This window comes from Limanda limanda, chromosome 21 (assembly GCF_963576545.1).
Source record: "Limanda limanda chromosome 21, fLimLim1.1, whole genome shotgun sequence".
In the NCBI taxonomy this organism is placed as follows: Eukaryota; Metazoa; Chordata; class Actinopteri; order Pleuronectiformes; family Pleuronectidae; genus Limanda; species Limanda limanda.
The window spans coordinates 12,393,041-12,410,392 of NC_083656.1; the positions used below are offsets into that span (position 1 = coordinate 12,393,041).

Below are 17,352 nucleotides of genomic sequence, written 5' to 3' on the forward strand. Positions count from 1 at the left end.
TGTTATTTTTTGGACAACAAACACACCTATTCATGGTGGGTGATTTGGGAGTGTGGCTCCAGTCATCCATGCTCTTCATGGTACTCAACTGTTGCAGCTTGGAGCTTAGTTCAGTGATGATGCTGGCCTTCACACCAGAAAGAGGTGAGTGCAGCCTGCGGCCCTCCAAGACCATGCCACCTCTCTGGACTCCTTGCTCATGCTCCTCGACCTCCCCCCAGCCAACCGACCGGGTGTCAATAGGTCTTTCTAAGCAGGCGGCCAGAGCTGTGCTAAAGCCATCTTCCATTTTGGATCGACTCTGCTTAAGCTTCCTCTCATCTAGGAGAGCTTCATCTAACCTGGCGTCCTCTAGGTTGCTTTGTCTGTGCAGCTGCAATGGAGCAGGGTTGGTGCTGTTCTGCCTGCGTAGTGCTACAGACTGGCCCCTCCCTCCTCCCTCCTTGTAATGAGTCATCTTTGGAAACACAGGGTTTGCCAGTTTGGCACTGTGCACCTCAAATGTTTGCCCACCTGAGTAGGTTGTACAAGGATCCTGATGTTCGCTGCTTTTCTCCATCTCTCCTCCTCGCCCGTCTCCTCCAACCCCTCCCCTCTCTCCTCTCAAACCACTTAGTCCCAGCATTTCTAAATGGTGGTCGCTGCTGCTGTGACTGTCCAGCTCCTCAATCCCAGAATCCACCACACCGTCTTGCCAGTCTCCGCTCCTGGATATAATATTGGTGTGGTGAGTGTGGTCTGCAGCTTTGCCCCCGGCGGTGAGGCCAGCCTTGGGCCCAGCCAGGCTGATGCTGTAGTCGGAGGATGCATGTGAGGTTGTAGTGGTGGCGGCAACAGTGGCTGTCATGGTCGTGGTAGCATATGTCATGGTGGGGGTGAGGGGAGCCGTACCTCTGTCCTGGGAAAGAGTGTGGCCACCTGCTGAGGGGTCGTTCACGCCGCTGTAATAGGCATGAGAATGGGACATAGGCTGAGGTCTGTGTAGTGATGGAGGCAGAGCAGCATTAGAGGTGGTGGCAGTAGCGGAGGAAGGGGGAAATATCTGAGGGGATGGATAAGCTGGAGAGAGAGCTGACTGTGTGAGGTTGGCTACCTCGCTGTCATAGGAGGTAAGGCTGGAGGCAGCAGAGTCACCACCCTGGGAAGAGGACTGGGGAACATGTGACGGCTTGGGAGATGGAAGAGGTGGTGGGGCAGGTGGAGGAGCAGCAGCAGAGTGTTGACTCGGGTGTTGATGGCGCTGAGTGAACTCCTGGCCTCTCTCTCTTTTACCATTAGCAAACTGTATTGGAGGGGGCAAGGGATCAGCAAAAACAAACTCATCATCTGCGTCTATTGACGGAGCTGGTGGAGGGAGGACCATCAGTCCTAGACCTCCACCCGACCCTACTCTTACATCTCCAATAGCTTGATCTGTGTGTGCTTGGGCTGTGGGGACAGTGTACTGAGGGATGTAGCTGGTGTTTGAAGTGCTGTCCATCTGCAGAAAGGACGGTCTGCGGGGGGCAGGTTGAGCCGGAGGTGGAGGAGGCTGCATGGATGAAGCAGGTCTGCTGTCGTACAGCTCCTTTTCTCTCTCTCTCTCCCTGGGACTCTGTGGGTAATACTGGGTTGAGTATTGATTGGTTCTGTCCTCTGAAAAGCGAACTCGAAGACCCTCTCTGGGCCCTCCTTCCTTTTCCCTCTCAGTCCTATCCCCACCTCCTCCTCCCAAACGTAATATCCTTGGTGACTGTGGCCGGCTCAGAGATGCAGGCGAGGTGGTGGTGGAGCTTAGTTGGAGCGACACGGGTGAAGTGTAGGTCGATTGCGTGGGGGTCGCAAATAGGGAAGAAGCTGGGGTCTGAGCAGGGGTTGGGAATGCTCCCACAGTGGACATCTGCCGACCAAAGTGTCTGTCCTCTCGGCGTGTCCGGCGGTCATCTTTTAAGGCTCTTTCTCTTGCAGCTAGGGCCAGGCCAAGCGGTGATGAAGGATCGAGAACTTTTCCTGTAAGCGGATGGATGAAAGTAGTAGCTGGCTGGGTGCCGTACACTGAGGGAGCAGACTTGGGCTGTCCATCCTGACCAAGGACAGGGGAGGAATACTCAGGCAGGCCAAAGGCTGGGGGCATGCTGCTGGAATAGTTGACGTAGTTGTCTCCAGAAAACATGCCCTCGTCTATAGACTTGGAGGGCCGGAGTCGAGGCATGGGTACATCCACTTGTGAGCCCTGCAAAGGCTGAATTCTTACCCCTAGGGCTCCTCCTCCATCTCCTGCTCCTCCTCCTGCCTCTCCTTGAATATCCTCCTCAGATGACAGGAAGAAAGAAGCGCTCTTTCTTCTCATATCTCGAAAACGTTCTCTTTCCCTGCGAGCTCCCCCTCCTCCCCCAAAGGCTGTACCGAAAATTGAAGTGTAATCCGTGTTTTCCAGGTTCTGATGTGAGGAAACAGAGGGGGAGACAGTTGACGAAGGCAAGGGAGAGGATGTCGGGGGCTGAGGTGGTGAGGAGGTGAGTGGCGATGGTAGACTGGTGTTGGGGATGTCTGTGGTTGAATCAGCTGAGGTGTGGTCTACTGCATCCTGGGAGGGATCAGCTTCCACGCTGCTTCCCTGGCTGCTACGGCCACTGCTGCTTGTTGAGGGCGCTTTGACGATAATGGTAGGAATGGGGATCGAGCTCTTCTCTTTTGCGGCACCTCCTTTACCCCTTTGTTGTCGCAGCCCGTCTTCCACTTTTGACTGCTTCATCAGAGCCCCTCGACCACCCCTCCTGGCTCCGCCCCTGCCAGCTCCTCCTCCCTGCTCCCGGTTGGCCGTGTGCGCTTGATGCTGCGGTGCCTGTGGGGCCTTAGGTTTAGCGCTTGTTGGTGGCGTAGCGCTGCTATAGCCTCTCCGCAACCCTCCCATCTTGCCACCACCTCTCTTGGATGCCTCCGGCCCCTCCGATTGTCTCCTGAGAGTAGGGACCTGCTGGTTCATCCCACCAGTGCCTCCCCTCTCCCAGCCAGCTTGAGTAGAATGCCCTGGCTGGGAGTGGGCCTGGTAGTGGGCTTGAGATACAGGGGGTATGGGCATAGCAGGCCCTCTCCCAGGATGAGGGCCTGCAGATAAAGGTGGTTCTGGAGCAGATGTGTTAGGGGGTGGGGGGATTTCCTCCGGTCCCGGCACTGACAGGCTGCGAGCCAGCTTCATAGCAGGGGGGTGTAAGTACTGCCTCTCCTCCTCGGTTATACCTGAGCACACAGAAACAGGCACTTACAAACAGACACGTATATACTGAGCAGGCAGAAACCTTTTCAGAATAATTGCTGTTACCAATAGATTTTTGACGCATCATGACTGCATGCTGAGGACCGTGGCCTGGTTGAAAATGAGCTTGGTTGTAGCCGAAACCTGGTCCTTGCTGCACCATGCTCATGGCTGACTGCTGCTCATAGGGTTGCTTCAGGCGTCGAAACAAGGGAGCAAAAGAGGATTGCAAAGGAAGGAGGGAGTAAAGGAAGAAAAGGAAACATTAACTCAGATATAATCATATAAAAATTATGCTGGCTGTTGAGCTGATATTGATTTCAAATACAGTAAAATGCAATGCAGCAAAACCAGTATTAGTGTATCAAGCAACAGTGCAGAGATGAATGGCCACAGGCTGACTCACAGTTAAACAAACGTTTTGATGTGGGTGGTCCATTGTCAATCATTGTCTCTAGGGCAGGACAACACACTGGGCTAAAAACAAGCTAAAGACCAAGCTGATTTATACATAGGAATCATTAGTCACTTCCATGACTAAATATGTGCTGCATCCTGAGCAGTGTTGTTTATCTGAATCTGATACTGCTGGACTAGGAGAGAGTTGTTCAGTATTTGATCATATTTTGTACGTAACAGTGAAAGAGTGTCTAAGATGAGAGCAAGATGTTATGGTATAATCATCCTTAATAGGACAATTTTCTTTCCAATTCCCAACAATACCTCATTGGAGACATTGGGAACAATGCTCTTGCTCCGGTCCCTCTTGCCTCCGTGACCCCTCTGGCCCTGGTTGTCTGGTGTAATAGTGTGTTGGGCAGCAGCCAAGATTTCATCCAGTTTATCTAAAACAAAGACGGAGCAGGGCCAGGCCAGAGGAGGAAGGTAAAGAGTTAGTAAGAAGGAACGTAAAGGGAGAAAATATGAATAGGAGGATTTCAGTGAGCCCCCTCCCGTCCCCTCAAGGTGTAAAAACACCGTGCTACAGTATGACAAGAGCGGGCAGAGTGATTCCTTACTTAGTGCCATCTGATAGACTGTCCTCTTCTTATCAGGAACCTGAGAGGACTCGTAATCTGAAAAAAAGAGGAGGAGAAGGGAGCATCAAACAGGCTGACTTTTAATTAAAGCTCAGGGGCTGATGGGGGCAGCGATAAAGGCTGACGCTCACCTGCTTTCTTTTTCCATGGAGAGGCCGCTGTAGCATGCATAATTTGGGAAACAGAAAATTAGGTGTGACTAGAATCGCTCTGCATGTGTATAAAGCAGATGAAAGGATGAAATACATACTCAGACACATGTGATGGTGTGAACGCTGATGTGATGAGAGGGAAGGTGGTGATGGGGACAGACATGATAATAAGAGCAGATAAATCTAGGATTCTCCCACCTTTGTCCACTGTATGCAGCACATGTGATATAGAGGGGGGGAAGCAAAGCAATTGGTGATTGATGGCATCAGGCAAGTGGCATTTAACAACGTGTAATTGCTTTTATATGTCGTAACTTCATGGTTCAATTATCACCAGGTATTATTACAAGTGCCATTGAATCAAATGACTACTTCCCCATCAAACTAGTGCTAATGAAAAAAATGAAAATGCACCAACACATCATTCTCTTGGCTTTCTGCATCAACTCCGTAAATATTTAATGCTGTGTTTCCCTAGTAGTGCCATAGTACTGTCATCCTGCAGAGGAGCAACTAACCTACCAAAAAGAGGCTTTTTTTTTACTGTGCCCCCCCTCACCAATAAATAAAAAGGTATTAAACAGTGGGGGGACATACATTTCATCTATTTCTCATATGTTCTATCCTGTTTTATGCTCCTTTGTATATGTTGCTTTCTGTCGTAACTCTCCTATGTCATCTTACCCATGTCTTCCAGCTCTGATGTCATTGACTTGGAGCGCAGGGCGATGGCAGGAGGAGTCAGTCTCTTCGTCTGCTGTGGGGCTGCCAAGGGAAGCCAGCCAAATGCAGACTTAATGTTTAGTATTCTTGTGTAAACATTAAGTCACCAAAGTCAACCTCACTGAAAAAGGCTTTTAGGGTGAAGTAAACATGGTAACAGCTTTATCGTCACATCATAAACATATCACAAAGTTTTAGGAAAGTTTGACCCCCCCCTACCCTTCTTCCGGGTGGTATCCTCCAGCTCAGGGTTCCGAGCAACCATCACAACTTTCACCATGAGGCTGTTGCCTCCCTGGCGGATCATGTTGACCACCTGCCGGTGGCCAACCTTCACCACATTTTGGCCGTTGACCTGACAGACACAGAAACAAAGAACGACTGAAGGATGCAGAATGAGCTGTTGTGTTGCCTTCATTTCCATTTAAATGAAAAATCACAATAACAGAGACACCACATGTCATGTCATCAAGGGTTAACTTGTTTCCAGTGGTTGGTATTTGGCATAAAATGATGAATTTTACGACTTAGCTTAGCTTTGCAGGTGCACCAGCAATTCAGACAGCGACTAAAGTACAAAGGCTCTGGCAGCTACATAAGTGAGTCATATTAGGTTGAATACCAATTAGCTTTATGTGTCAGATTTAATAGAGGTTTGCCAATTTCCAATTTTAGAACCGACTTTGAAAGGCAACATACGGGGACTTTTAAAGGCACAAAATGGTCGAGAGTTGCTTCGTCAACTGCTGTTGCTTTGTCAGGGAGGAAGAGCAACAACAAATACAGCTGTTCCTCACCAACTCAACTAAAATTCACTACATAAAGATATGTTTTTATATTTTAACACTACAGTCTGAAAAAATACCACTGAAATGACTCTGACCAATAAACTGTAACACGTCCACCCGGAAGATTTCAATATTTAAAGATTTGCCTTTTTGGTTCAGTGCATCCATAAAGGGTTAGTGTAGTTAATGTAGTTTTTTCATGTGCCCACTTTTGAGCCTCTTAAAGGAACATAGCTGTACATGTTACATTCAGAACGCGTCAGTGGAGAAAGCACTGGTGATATGATTTTTTAATACGCGTTTGGAACATCTCACTCTAAATGTGGTACGGTGCATAGTGTAGCTTGTTGCATAATCATCCATTTAAGCTCTGTGAGTTGGAAAACTGTGTACGCCAGCTCTTGTTTCACCACGGAACTCTTCTTGTTTGATTTGTGAATTATCCGTAAGGTGCATCAGTAATGTATTAAAAAAAATGTATATCCTTCTGGTTGGACCGTGTTGTCATTAAAAAAGTTCTGTGTGCGTTTCAGTCCAAAATGTATCCTGTTCTTACCTCGATGAGGAAATCCCCCATCCTCAGGCCCGCCCTCCACGCCACACCCCCTTCATCGACTGACTCCAGGTACTGCAGCGCGGGAAACGCCGGCGTTGGAGTGAACTCCTCTATGGGAGTCTGAGCTGGGGAGGGTAAGACAAGAAGGGAGAGAATGAGTGGACACAGATGAGAGAAAATGAGAGAGGGATGGAGAGATTACAGAGGGAGAAAACGAGCATGTGAGAGTGACAAATCTATAAAGGCAGAGGAATGTGGTTAATGTTGAATAAGAAGCTCACCTTTGGCTCCTCTGAGCACAAAGCCAAAGCCCTCATTGTCTTTCTTCTGTAGGAGCACTGTCTTTTCCTTAATGATGTAGTCACTTAGAGGGAGGAAAGAGGGAGGAGAGGAGAGGGGGTAAAACATGTAGAGAGACAGGGAGAAAAGGAGAGAGAATTGGAGAGGAAGAGAGCTATATGACTTCTATAGCTAAATCATAAAAAGGTATTGTCATGCAAATAAAGCATCTATTAAACAGCTATACCGCATGACATTATGAAAAATCATACTGCAGCAAATACAGGTTGGCTTGAGAATGTCACAAAAGGCGCTGGTGAACAAAAATGGTTGATGGCAGGGATACAGTTATTGTCACAATGGGCGGAAGTGTACATGAGATGATGTTCCACACAATGGACTAATCCAGCTCCAGCTGACGAGCACTGGGCCAGGGCACATTAGAAAATTGTGCACATACACATCACTGATAATGGAAACTTCCAAATTCGCCTAAATCGCTGCATTAGCTTTCACCCGCCTCTTGCAGCGTTTGCAAGGATACCGCTTTACTGAGTCCAGCGCATCGATATACCGGTCCTACATGACACGTCAATTTATGTACAAGAACAAGCCGGACAGGCCTCTCTTCTCCCGCCATAAACAGCTCCTCTCGCTCAGAGTCTGGAAACGGAGAGCAGGCCAGAAACTGCGATCCCAGACATTTGTGATGCAATCTTGTACCGAGACAGTTGGAGTAGTGTATCGGCTGGCCCTGCACACTCCTTCATTATTCTAATATCAGGACTGCGACTTTTGGCCGAGCTGCTTTACAACCCTTCATCTAATACGGGACTGTTTAAATGGACTCCGAACACAGCCACATCTCATGACTCACTTCTGGACTCGACTTTCTAACAATGTCATTTCACCCCTGGTTCTGTTGGGGAGCCCGGGGCTTTAGCAGAGCTGTATGATTTAACAGGAATTTCAGATATTTCTTTTTCCTGGGCAGCTCTTTTCTGTGTTAGCTTGTGCTCATCAGCGTAACCCGAATTGACACTCTAACTGAAATCAAATGAGAGGATTTGATTTCCTAGAAGGGCCGAACGAGTGAACAGGGCAAGTGGCCTGGTTAAAGAGTTGCCTTTATATACAGTACAAGCTTGACTGGTAAAACAGTGCAGCAAGATCACAGGATACACTCAAGGACATCATTTCCAATGAACAGTCTTTTGTTGCCTCCCTTTTTAATAGGAAGTTGGAATTAAAGCAACACACAGCAACTTTTTTCACCATAAAATAGCAGTTTCAAATGTATATTGATGCACACTGACTTGTAAAAGGGAGAATGGACTGTGTCACGAGAGTAATGGCAAACTGTACATTAGTTAAAAGGACTCAGAAGTCATGTAAAACAGGCGTTTATTTCCGATATTCAACAATAAAACTTAAAAAAAATGAAGAATTCTAGACAGAGATTGATTTATTTGTTACCGGAGCAGCTCTTCTAGGGATCCGGGAGTAATATCCGTTGTTCAGTCGTGTTTCAGTTCAGTGAGTTGGACTTTGCAGCCAGAGCTCCAGGCAAAACATTGATAGGGTTTTTTTTTTCTACAAGAAAACCACTTAATCGCTCAGACACGGAGGCCAACAGAATTAACCACAAAGCGTGGCTGCAGGGGGTGCTGTTGCTCAGTCGCATAGCATTGCTTTAAATGTGCCAGGCATCGCTTTCTTACTCCTTGAGTCCACACACACACAAACTCTGCCTCCTTCGTTGGAGTCAGCTGATCCGAGAACCAAAACTGTGGCACTAAATTGGATCGTAATACCTCTAAACCCAATGTAAACACAATCATTTGATTTGCAGCCTGGCAGCCACTCGTCACGGTAACTCGGCCATGAAACCACTTAGTAGAAAATAAATCAATGTATCTTTTAAAAGAACCACTGTGATATTTTGATTGTAGGTTTCTGGCAGCAAACACCATCACTCCAACTTGAAACTTGACCGACGTGTATACTAATGCTACAATAACATTAAAACAGTGGAAATGTCTGCACTGTCTCTTCCAGCCCAACCACAATGAGCCCTTGTGTATTTAATCCAACGGAGCATCAATAAACAAAGTTTGGCTGTGGAGTCACCGAGGTTCAGCGGAGTCACAAGCGTTGGCCTCCAGGCCCGAACATCCAGACTTCCACACCAAGCCGCAACTTTAGCACTGAACAGACGATCGCTAGTTTCCCCTACTGAGGTCCGTCCCTTGTGTGTTCTCCATCAATGTTACTGTTTCGCCAACGCACAGCCGCCTTCCAGCCATCTGCTCCTCACACCTCATTCCTTTTTCTCTCACCCTGTCCTCCATCATGCTTTCCCTTTCTGAGGATCAAAGTAACGTCGAGTGGGTGGACGGATCCATCCACTTCTATTAGGGGGAAACATGGCAGGTGGTTCCAAGTTGCTGGTTCGCAGTAATTCACCTGGTTGACTTAACATACATGAAAGTGTTCACCCGTCACCGCATTAATCACTGTGGCCAATTAGAAGCATAAAAAGCACCAACGTCCGTGTTTAATCTTCGTTGGCTGCGAGGAGCCGCTCGCTCTGAACTGGCCGCAGTAGAGCTGTAAGCCTACTGGAGAGCAGAGTTATTATGTACCCTACTGAGTCATCCTCTCTTCCAGCTACAATTACTGAGAAAAAGGCAACTTTTTAACCATTAACCTGCTGAACGAAAACGAAGAGAGACTGGTTATGTGGGGACAATACCCAGACACCTCACCAAGTGACAGATGTTAGTGTGGATGGAGAGAGGGATGAGCGGCGCAGACACACACATACTGTACGTACAGGAGAGATACTCCCACAGCAATCAAGCACGGTGACGTATACACTTATATGTGAAAACCACATATATGTGTTATTCACTGCTTACAGTCCTGTGCACACACACATGTCAAGGCAAATGCATGCAGACACAGACACAGAGACATGCACAGAAATGACGGGTATACCTCAATAGGAACTGACAAACTGCACTCTTACCACTCATTGACTCATTTACATTCATCCTTCTGTACAGTCAAAATACCTCACATTTTGAATGACACACTGGGATACATGAAAAATTACAGGATGTGACAGCAGCATTTTGAAGCAGCAGCGAGAAAAATGGGAAGTCCTGGTGAATGAAGAATCTCTGCTTAAAGAAATCATGACTCAAAGAGAATGAAATACACCCACACTGTCTGACTGAAATGCATCAATATGTGCTCCCTTTCACGCACTGACACACACACACACGTCCAGAGACACACCGGAGGAAGACACAGAAATAAACATGCTGCAGAGTCTCCATTCAATAGCCACTTCCGTCCCACAGATATTCACACGCACAGGGGGAAAAAATACAGATTTAAGACGGACACACGGACACACACACGCACACACTCAAGAGACACACACACGCACAGAACAAATAGCTTATTAGTCTGTCTTTGAAAAGGCACGGCCTCTCAATAGCATCATCTACCTCTCCCCTCTCTCCATTGTCCTCTCCTCACATCCATAGCCAGCCAATGAATGAGGAAACAGCCGCTACCTGTAAATGAACCACACGCTCCTGTTTCTGGGGCCCAGTGACGGCCACGAAGAAGAGAGGGAGAGAGAGAAATCTCTCTCTCCGCATCCCCCCATTGCCATGTCCCCCCCCCCTCCTCCTCTATCTCGCGCGCTCTCCTCCACCACCTCCCTCCTCTCTCCTCCCCGCCTCCCTCCCTCCTCCTCGCGGTCTTCCAGCGAGAGCTCAGCCGGAGTGAGAGCCGCGAGAGTGGAGGAGAGAGGTGGGTAAACGAGAGAGGATGGAGAGAATGTGCTGCTGTGCACCCCACATGCATCAGACGAGGGGAAAGACAATGTCAAAGATGAAGAGCGTGAGGGAGAGACAGAGAATGCCAGCGATCATCACAACAGAAGGGAAATGTGTACTGTATAGTCTGTGTGTGTGTGCTGGCTGGATGACAGGGAGAGGGTTGGGTTGCAACATCGTGGAGATGGAGAGATGAATTTGCGGGGTGGGGATGCGGGGGATGGGTAGAACTGTAAGGCGAGAGAGAGGAGAGAGAGAGAGAGAGAGACCATCCACTGACTGGTGTTTCACAGATATACTAACAGCTGATTTCCACCCTGGATTTACTCTCACACACACACACACACACACACACACACACACACACACACACACACACACACACACACACACACACACACACACACACACACACACACACACACACACACACACACACACACACACACACACACACACACACACACACACACACACACACACACACACACACACACACAGAGACACACACACACATTTGCCAACTTTCATCTCGCCCCCTCCTCTCCTCTAAAGCAGATCTGTCATCACCACCCAGGCTGACAAACACTCGGCCGCTCTCTGTCTCTCTCTGAAATAGTAATTGACATTTTCCCAAATGCCAAGCCGCGGCGAGGGAACATGCACCAGATCACCTTGCTCCTAATTGAGCACCACTTCACCACAGTGCTGCAATTACGCTCTGCCAACTTAACACAGGTAATACAACCCCAGTGGCCACTATTTCCATTTAGATGGCAAGCGCGGCTGCATTAAGGCAAATCCCCTTTTCTGAATGACAGTGAGAGCTGCTCAGCACAAGGGTAACGCCGGCGACCGCTTGTGAGAGGCTGAAAAACCCTCGGGTGGCAACTGCAAAGTCCTTCTCAGTAGCCATGGGATATAACCAGTGCCTGCTGCTTCAGCCTCCATATGACTCATCAGGAGAGTGATGTATGTACATGGAGAGACACATGCACATTAGCACACGGACAAACACGCACAAGCTTCGTGCAGCACCTGCCCTGGGCTGGTGCTGAGCTGCGACTTTCCACAGATGTCATGGAGGAGAGAACCCCAGCCCAACCTTTCATTAAGCCATTATTGTGCTCAGTGTAAACAGGCAGCACGGCGAGAGAGGAGAGGGAGAAATATGGATTGGAAGCGACAAGTGTGTTTGTCTGGGGGAGCCCAAAAGGTGGCAGAGCCGAAAATGACATGGCTGCTCTTTCTGCTTTCTGCAGCGACGTGCTCACAGAACAAAACAAGAGAGAACGGGCGCTGTTCAGGATCAGAACAAATCAGATGCATAAAGCGCAGAGGACGACATGAAAGCAAGGGAAACGAGTGACCATGGACACACACACACACACACACACGAAGCTCCTCATACCCACAAAACAACTGTGTGTCATCTTCTTCAATCACCTTGAGGCCTCACAGTCTTAGCTCACAGCTCAGTTGCTGCCCACACTGACAATCTACATCAGAGGCTGCAGCCAATCAGCTTTATTCTGTGTTTTTTTTTGTATCATTATATTTGTCTAGTTTCTCAACTTCTCTGGTAAGCCCGGCCTCCTCCCACAGTCCAAAGACATGTAGATTGCTTGAGACTATACATTTGTGTGAATGTGAGCGTGAGTGGTGTTTTGTCTCTTCACGTGGGCAGTGCAAAGTGCTGGCGATCTGTTCAAGTTGTATCCCCCCCCTTTCGCCCAATGTGAGCCCGCCCAGGGACCCCTAAAGGATGAGCGATATATGGAAGGATGGATGGATATAACGGATCAGGGTTTCGAGGGGCTTGGGCCTGCCCCAGAATGCACTGGATCACAATGCGGACAATTTAATTTACACTTCACCAGTTTTCATCCCCTTTACGCCAGGTTGTGAGCTTCGGATCAAGCTTCCTTACCTGGGGCCGTCGGTGCCGTCGTAGGCTCCAACAGTGACGTTTCGGAAAAGCTTCCTCTTTGCTTTCTCGCTACGTGTCTCTGCAAGACACACGGAGGCAAAACATAAGCTGGAATCAAACTTTCACCTTCCTTCATGACACCGTCTCCGTCTATTTATAGGAGCGCCACGTTTTGAGCCCGAGCCTCGAATGAAGCAAATGTAATTACACCATGTTTTTGTGTCTATAAACGTCGTGACATATGGTTTGCTTGCTGTGCGAATGGTGCAGCTGGGAAAATAGGAGAAAATGGAAATGCCTGTGCTGTACATGTGCCACTGTCTGCTGCGATAAAGGGCCGGCTGGTGAACACGAGTGTGACGTGCTGGGTGTTACAGTGACTTAAAGGATAATGCCAGCCTGGGGGGGTATGTAACCCATTTTCCTGTGCGCCCCCTTCACCAATCCATGTGCTATTTAAACAATTACTATACATCTTGTTAAACTATCTCTTGATATAAGAAAACGATCAAAAATATGTCAGTTAACTCTTTATTTTAATTTATAAACATGACCCAAACTGTTGGTCAGCTACAGCGAATCTCCGAAGATTACCACAAAACCAAGAGGATTTTATAAAACAGCCCACACATTTGCCGTGAAGATATTAATATTTTAGAATAACGTCATGAGACGAAGCTCCCACTGGATCCGTCTTACCTGATCGATTGTCTCTGGTGAGAGCCGCCACTTCTTCCACACAGTCTGAGGGGAACCAGCCAGTTCGACCTTTCACTGTTCCCTCCCAGTATCCCCCCTCTCCTACACTCAATACTGAGGAAACACACAGACAGGTAAACAGATAAAGGACATAGTTAGATGAAAAGAATATAATTTTGGGAGCAAAAGCAGTGTCTCTTACTCTCTGTCTGTTATACATCTTTCCTCCAACTCTCCTAGTTTGTCTTTATTAACCTGTTTTATAATAACGGTGGACGATCCACTGAGAGGCTCGGAACACGTATTGCTTTGTGATGACTGGATGCTGGTTCTTCTCATTTCTCTTGTTTACACTCCTCTCTTCCCTCATGTACGTCTTCTCCTTGTTGATGTTTCACAGAGTTTATCAACCTGCCCTACAGCTGCACTGACGCTTTTGAAACATTGCACCAGATGAGGGAAAATTTAGATAAAGAAAAGAACAACCTTTAGTAAAAAAGACAATTTTTGTGTGATTGTGTGAGAACAACTGTAGTGACTGATACCGCACACTTCAATGTGTTTTTTGAGCTGTAAACTAAATAATATAACTGTTTTTTAATTAAATTTGTTAATGGTGATTTTAAAATCACATTTATAACCAAATTTATAAAAACAAATCTGCATTTGTCAATCTTGGACCCTGCAGGCGCAATGCTTATGCAGTATCAATCGTTTGGGACCTCGATACATCATAACATTTATATGTATTTCTAAAAGTGAACTCATCAAATTAGGCCGGCCGCCCCATCACTGGTAACCGCTCATTAGTGGGAATCTAGAAAACTCTGCTTTGCTGAGACTAAATCCCGAAACCCACCATATTGTCCGTCATTCAGAGACGTCCCCCATCCTCTCCTCTCCCTCGCCTGTCTCATACACCGTTAGAGATTGAGGCTGAGGTGGGCCAGCAGTTCGAACAGCTTGAGACGGCGTCAGGAAACTCTAGAGGCAAGAAGCCCTCCACTTAATGAGAACATTCTATAGCAGCAGTGTGTGTGCTGCTACTGGAGACGTTCCACATTACCAGATAACCTAGATAACTTAGATTTATCAAGCTATAATGATTTGTTGTTTTATGTGTGTGTGTGTGTGTGTGTGTGTGTGTGTGTGTGTGTGTGTGTGTGTGTGTGTGTGTGTGTGTGTGTGTGTGTGTGTGTGTGTGTGTGTGTGTGTGTGTGTGTGTGTGTGTGTGTGTGTGTGTGTGTGTGTGTGTGTGTGTGTTGAGGGGGTACATTTGGCTGATGATTTGAGGAAAGTCAAAACAAGTTTACTGGCATGACCTTAGATTTCCTCTGGCCAGCCTCGGCCCCCTACTGCTCAGAAGGAACATACAGTGGAAAGTACAAATCAAATATATGGCTCCTTCAATAACAATATGATAACAATTCTGTTGAAATCTTGCAGGGGACGACATCCCTCATTTGTCACCTCCCCCTTTGTTGATTTGTCTCCATCTCACCTTTAACTTTATCCCCTTTGCTGATTGAGAGCTCCCTGTCTCCACCAGCAGAGTGGGCGCGTGTGGCCACATACACCCGGCCCGGCACCGCACTGTACATACGCTTTATGTGACCTCCCCCGCTGCCCGCAGAGGTCGCTCTGTGGAGGGAGAACGAGAGAGAAAAGAGGGAGAGTCTCTTACGAACCAGTGAGATCAGACCGTGTTACACACTGTGGAAAACTCAAGCGAGACAAAGTAAGACGAAACGCAGCTTGTCAGGCCTCATCACAGACAGCCGGCATGTTGAGTCTTACTCATCGGTCATAGCAACAGAGAGAGAGCCTGCTGCAGCAGTGTATTTACTGACTGCCTGGCAATTGATTCATATGTCATGAAAAAGAACGAACATTTCTGCTCCATCCTGCAAGAACAGACTCGAGTCTTGTTTATATCCAGGTTGTTGTCATTGAGCTCTGATACATGCCATTTTTTTTTTTTCGGGCGGTGAATATCTCTACATTTCCGTTGCCTCGCAGAACAACAATGTACAGTGACACCACATCTAAAATATGTGACTAGCAGTTAAAAATAGTGCATAACCATGCAACTGAGACACAAATAGTAATTTCTCCGCATACAGCTGAGGGTAACTGGAAATTAGAGACGCCCTATTGGTGGATGTCCTCACGGGACCTTGGTTAGCGTAAGAGTTAAGATACTTTCATTAAGTGCAACTATGTGTAGCACTGTCTCTATCACCCACTAAGGACATCAGGGGGAAGTTGGCGTTCAATATTTTGCCCGAGGACACTTTGGCATAGGGAACTGGGGGAAACTAGGATGGAACTGCTGACCCTCTGAACTCTGGATAATCTCCTGCCATGCTCTGCAGGGGCTGTATGTCAGAACACCAATGAAGAAGACACTGACGAAGATGTCAAGAGAGCTTTTGGTGATGAAGTCCAACGCCGGTGTCAATGTGCTGAAAACAAATACAAGTGATCTCCACAGTGGAATGAATATGTTACATCTGGTCTCCGCCTGCAGCTCCATCTCTCAGCTCTGGAGACTTCTATGTTGTTGTGAAAGCGTCTGACCGGAGAATCTCCTGCTGAATTGTTCATGCGTGAAAGGCGAACTCCGGAGAAAGTCCAGACCCCATTGTGTGGACATTCTCCGGAGTTCATGTCTGATCCTTCCCCCACAGCTTACTTACCCCTGTCTACCTCGCGGCTGCCGGTGCCTCTCCTCCGTGTCACTTTGGCCTCCTCTCCCTCTGGATGGGGAGCGGGTCCGAGTTCTGGGGCTGCTGGAGCTTCTCATGCCGATGGAGGCCCTGCGCTGGGCCTGCAGAAACACACCCGTAACGACAGAATGTCAAAAGCTGATCTATCATTCCTATAAGAGCCTCAGAAGCAGTACATTCTCAGTAATCATATCTAAGAGCAATCAGTGGGTGACCATCCACCTAATGGTCTTCAGTACCTGTCCTGGGTTGGGATTGGTTGCAGCCTTGATGGGGAGGGCCAGAGGGTCAGACTGGGTCATGGTGCTATCACTGTTAGCACGCAGTAGGTGGTGGGAATGGAGCGAGGGGAGAGGCAGTGTGTGGGCGCTCTCTTTTCTTTTGGGAACAAACTTTGGCGATTCCAAAAAGGGCACTGGAGATGGAGGAGTGACGGTGAGGGGTCGGAGGTGAGGAAGGGGAGCAGGGAGGATGTGACAGGATGGAATGGAGGGAGAAATAAGGTAGATTAGGGGGAAAAGGAGATCATATAGGGGCAAAAAAAAGGCAAGTGCTGGGATTTTCTTAATATTTCAATATTTAATAGCTCCTTCAGTAGAGGAAGTCTGGCTCGAATGCTTACCTACGTCAGAATCTTTGTGGTTTTTGATGATTTCCCCGAGTTCAAAGTGACCAGAAACTACAGCTAGCTGCAAACAGAGAAAACTAAATGAAGTATATAGTCATTCTAGCTCTTGTAATAAGTATTATTTGCAACAGAAGAGTTTGGTAAAAGCCACATGATTAAAATTCCCAACTATATTCTCAGTAAAAATAATAATCGTGAATACATTTACCTGAAAGGGGGTCTGACCATGTTTGTTCTTTTCCTCAGTGTTTGCTCCCCGGTACAGAAGAACGCGGACACAGCTCTCCTGATGATTCACAGAGGGGAAGTGATTGGTTAGCACCTTTAGAAGAAGCAGCAGTAATTATTATGGTAATGATAGTTTAATATAAGGCATCTATTTCCATACTCACCTTGTTGTACAGGGCAGAAATGTGAAGTGCAGTGTTCCCTGAGGCATTTTGAGAAGTGGTGTCTGCCCCATAAAACAGCAGATGCTCCAAGTGCTGGGCAAAGCCATTCTGGCAAGCCTGTAATGTCAAGGGTGTGATAGAAATATCCACAAATTATCATTGTTATTAAGTAAAGAAGGAGGGGGATGGGTGGGGGTTACATAGGGCAGTATAGTACAATAGAATTAGGCAGATAAAGAGAGGGGGGAAAAAGATTTTGTTGAGGAGATAAGAGAAAGAAAAAGGAAATGTTGTGTCCTGCATCCACATTTAGATCCATAATTACTCTTACAGGAAAAACAGGTCAG

General features: G+C 47.5%; 1 protein-coding gene across 1 annotated transcript in view; it reads right to left on the reverse strand.

Moving 5' to 3' along the window:
* Window positions 1-17,352, reverse strand: part of LOC133027869 (SH3 and multiple ankyrin repeat domains protein 1-like) — a 31,897-nt gene that overhangs the window by 2,716 nt on the left and 11,829 nt on the right. The window contains 17 exon segments of the mRNA XM_061095011.1: window positions 27-3,219; window positions 3,302-3,428; window positions 3,971-4,080; window positions 4,255-4,311; window positions 4,407-4,433; window positions 5,112-5,192; window positions 5,370-5,505; window positions 6,495-6,619; window positions 6,776-6,858; window positions 12,558-12,636; window positions 13,257-13,370; window positions 14,758-14,897; window positions 15,956-16,086; window positions 16,225-16,400; window positions 16,608-16,674; window positions 16,822-16,899; window positions 17,006-17,122. Coding sequence (XP_060950994.1) covers window positions 27-3,219; window positions 3,302-3,428; window positions 3,971-4,080; window positions 4,255-4,311; window positions 4,407-4,433; window positions 5,112-5,192; window positions 5,370-5,505; window positions 6,495-6,619; window positions 6,776-6,858; window positions 12,558-12,636; window positions 13,257-13,370; window positions 14,758-14,897; window positions 15,956-16,086; window positions 16,225-16,400; window positions 16,608-16,674; window positions 16,822-16,899; window positions 17,006-17,122 — 4,841 coding nt within the window.